A 3,499-nucleotide genomic window follows, 5' to 3' on the forward strand; every position below is an offset into this window, starting at 1 on the left:
TAGGCAGTTCTTTGTATCTACATATACTTATACAGATATATATACTGTATATGCAGTCGGTGTAAGTGGACAAACCACCTGGATGCTGCAATTTATGCATCATTATAGCAGGTCTTTAAAATGATCTAAGATGAGTTTGCAAAACRTCCAAGTGTTGTTTAAACAGGTCTGGAACCTCGCTGAATTAAACAAAAATGTGTATTTACCAGGCTTCTTCTTGGCAGCCTGCTGCACTTGGATCCTCTCCAGCTCGGCGAGGCATGGCGGCTCTGCGAGAGACGAGCAAGAAGAGCGACGACAGTCAAAAAACCTTCCAACTGCTCCCGCCTCCAACTTAATCTCAATCAATGCTCTTCATAATTACACTTTTTGCTCATATCGATTTGTTTAAAAAGCCTTCGGTTTCGTTCCCCAGAGTATGATTGATCGAGGGATGTTTAGATGAAAGAACATATGGATGCAGGGTAAGAAGGAACAAGGAAATGAGCTCAACCTCTAGAACAGATGGAAATAAAAAACACTTTGTATATCATCACCTAAGGCAACAAATCTTCTAAATCCTTTGTGAAGCCCTTAAAAAAACCTTTCCCTATGTGTTTGAAAGAAAAAAAGCAACCCTAAATAAACTTTATTTTAAAAAGCACCTGTTTTTCCTTTTTATCTATGTGGCTGATGTGAAAAATAGGAAGTTAAAACTTCAGGGCAAAGATTTTTTTTGTCACGTGAACATCTTGTGTTGGTAAATTGATTAGGGAGTCAGTTTGATGTACGGCAGGCAGGTTAAACGCCTGATCAGTGGAGTGATCAGCATGCAAATGAGGTTACCTGCCGGGCTCTCTTTCATTCCCTTATCAAAGGTCAAACTGTGCAGATGTTTCACTCGTGCACAGCTGAAACATGCCTCCATGGAAATCCTTAATTATTTTGTGAAACTTTAAAACAAAATGTCAGAACAGGCTCTCTACATCCGAGCTCCACGTTATTATTATTATTTTTTTGCTAAGCAGACGGTTTTAGACTAATGTCTTAATCCTGTCATTCCAGACCCACTTTACAAAAGAATAAGTTTTGTACGACACTGCCTGCTACCACTGATTCTGTTCGTAACTTCCATCAACAGAAGTTCTTGGTGCAGACAGGACGCAGAGGGRGTCCGGTTCAGTGGTCTCAGGATTCCATCTCAGCTATTTTGCAGCTGATGCGGTCCTGATGGAGTCATTTGTGCCATGATCTTCAGCTCTCACTGGAGCGGTTCACAGCTGAGTAAGAAGTGTCTGGGATGAGGATCAGCACCTCAAAATCTGAGTCTACGGTCCTCAGTGRGAAAAAAAGTGGATTGCTCTCTCTGGGTTAGGGGTGAGGTTCTGCATGGAGTGGAGGAGTTCAAGTATCTTGAGGTTTTGTTCGCGAGTGAGGAAAGAGATTGATAGATGAATCGTTGTAGCTTCTGCAGTGTTGCAGGCTCCGTACCGGTTTGTTGTGATGAAGAGGGAGCTGAGCTGTAAGGCCAAGCTCTCTACTGATTGGTCTACATTCTTACCCTCACTCATCATGAACTTTGGGTAGTGGCTGAAAGAACAAGATCACAGATACAGGCGGTCAAAATGAGTTTTCTCTGCAGAAACCAGATTATTTTAGAGATTATCCAGGAGCGACTCAGAGTAGAGCCGCTGCTGCTCCACATCGAGAGGAGCCAGGTGAGGTGGTTCGGGCATCGAGTACAGATGCCTCCTGGATGCCTCCTCTGGGAAGGTGCTTTTCAGGTACGTCCCTCTGGGAGGAGACCCTGAGGAAGACCCAGGACATGATGAAGAGACTGTCTCTCGGCTGGCCTGGGAATGCCTTGGAGTCTTCCCAGAAGAGCTGGAAGAGGTGGCTGGGGAAAGAGAGGTCTGGGCTTCCCTGCTCAAGATGCTGCCCCTGCAACCCGACTCCGGATAAAGTGGAAGATGATAATGGATGGCTGGATGGATGGATAAGATCTAATAATTTTGTTTTTGCTCCTTCGTTGATTTAAAAAGAATGATTAAACTGACTTTTAATCAGATTTGATTAAACAGCACCTTCAAAGCACTCCACAATATCTCTGTTCCAGCTGAATAAGCACATCTGATGCGATTAGTACTGTAGGGTCGAGCCATAAAGTACCTAAAAAGAGTTTTTTTGGGGCACCAGTATAACTCATTGACCTTTTCTATAAAAATATTAAAACAGGTCTAGTATTTGAATAAAGGGCAATCAAAACTATTTTGCTGTGTCATCTTTCTTTTATTTGTCACAAAACAGATCCACTCACTTTCTCTCCAGAAGCAGAGGCACCACTCCGCCGTGGAGACCTTCCCATCTTTGTAGCTGTCGCAGGAGTTGAAGAAGGGTCGGATGCAGACCTCATACTTGTCCAGGTTAATAGCAGCCAGCTCAGCTTGGTCCAGATAAAGATCCCCGTTGGTGTCCAGCTTAGAGAACATCCAGCCGATGGAGTCCTTGCAGCTGGCTACCAGGCTCTTTTCCAGCACTGTCAGCGAGGACCGCACATCAGTTCTTAGCACAGTCTACCAATTTCTACATTTAATGGATGAGTAAATGAGTTTTTCGAACCTGAGGCAGCACCCGCTCCAGGCTTTCCAGAGTTGTTCTGCTTTGCGTTCCCGTGAAGCAGCTGGAACCAGTCTCTGAGGCGGTCACCCAAATCTGCCAGGTCTTGACCGGTGCAGCTCTCTGGAGGAACAAAGCAGTGAATCCCACTATTCAAAAGTCTGGCAGATGCTTCAGAGCAACATGACTCACATCCCCTGAAGGCGAGACACGCGCTCCTATAAGTGATGAATGGCACCAGTTTTCCCTCACAGTAAAGCTCTTGATCTGTACTGTTGTGCTTTTGTGCTTTGATTTATTTAAGTGTCTGATCTGCCAATCAAAGAAAAACATCAATTCACTGTTACTTGGAGGCAGCAGTTTGCTGTTATCCAATAGAAATCTACTTTCAATTTCAAGCTACACTTATTCCAGATTTCAGACAAAAACAAAACATTTCAGCTGTTTGGCCAATTGGCATTTTCCTTTGCCCTGGGGCTTGGACAATCAATGGTGTTTGGGTGAATCCATAGACTGAGTACACTCTAAATATTTAATTACTACAGGATTGAAAGAGCAGATAATCACAAGGGGAATGTTTGACCAACAGTAATCTCTAAAATTGGTGAGTAATGATCCCAGATGCTGAGGGTACATTTACTCTGTGAGAAAACTGGATCCCACTAAAAGAATGCTAAAAAAATATGAGTAAAAATGTAAGACATATTTCCTTTAAAAAAGTGATAATTTGAAGCTTTTGAAGCTAACCAGATTAATGAGCTAAGAACTAGCCTGAACATGGCTAAGAACTAACTGGATTGCTGCTGCCTTAAAGGGATAGTCTGGCTATTTTTGAAACGACGTTCTGTCAAATAGTTAACAATAGAACCTTATTAGTTGGGACATCAGTCATGGAACACATTGC

The 3,499-nt window shown here is 43.1% G+C and overlaps 1 protein-coding gene across 1 annotated transcript in view; it reads right to left on the reverse strand.

Moving 5' to 3' along the window:
• Positions 1-206: 206 nt before the first annotated feature.
• LOC106516568 (SPARC (osteonectin), cwcv and kazal like domains proteoglycan 2) overlaps positions 207-3,499 on the reverse strand; it is a gene marked incomplete at its 3' end in the record, with an annotated part of 45,357 nt that continues 42,064 nt past the window's right edge. The window contains 3 exon segments of the mRNA XM_014006983.1: positions 207-269; positions 2,297-2,515; positions 2,599-2,718. Coding sequence (XP_013862437.1) covers positions 207-269; positions 2,297-2,515; positions 2,599-2,718 — 402 coding nt within the window.

This window comes from Austrofundulus limnaeus, unplaced genomic scaffold, assembly GCF_001266775.1.
Source record: "Austrofundulus limnaeus strain Quisiro unplaced genomic scaffold, Austrofundulus_limnaeus-1.0 Scaffold39, whole genome shotgun sequence".
Classification (NCBI taxonomy): Eukaryota; Metazoa; Chordata; class Actinopteri; order Cyprinodontiformes; family Rivulidae; genus Austrofundulus; species Austrofundulus limnaeus.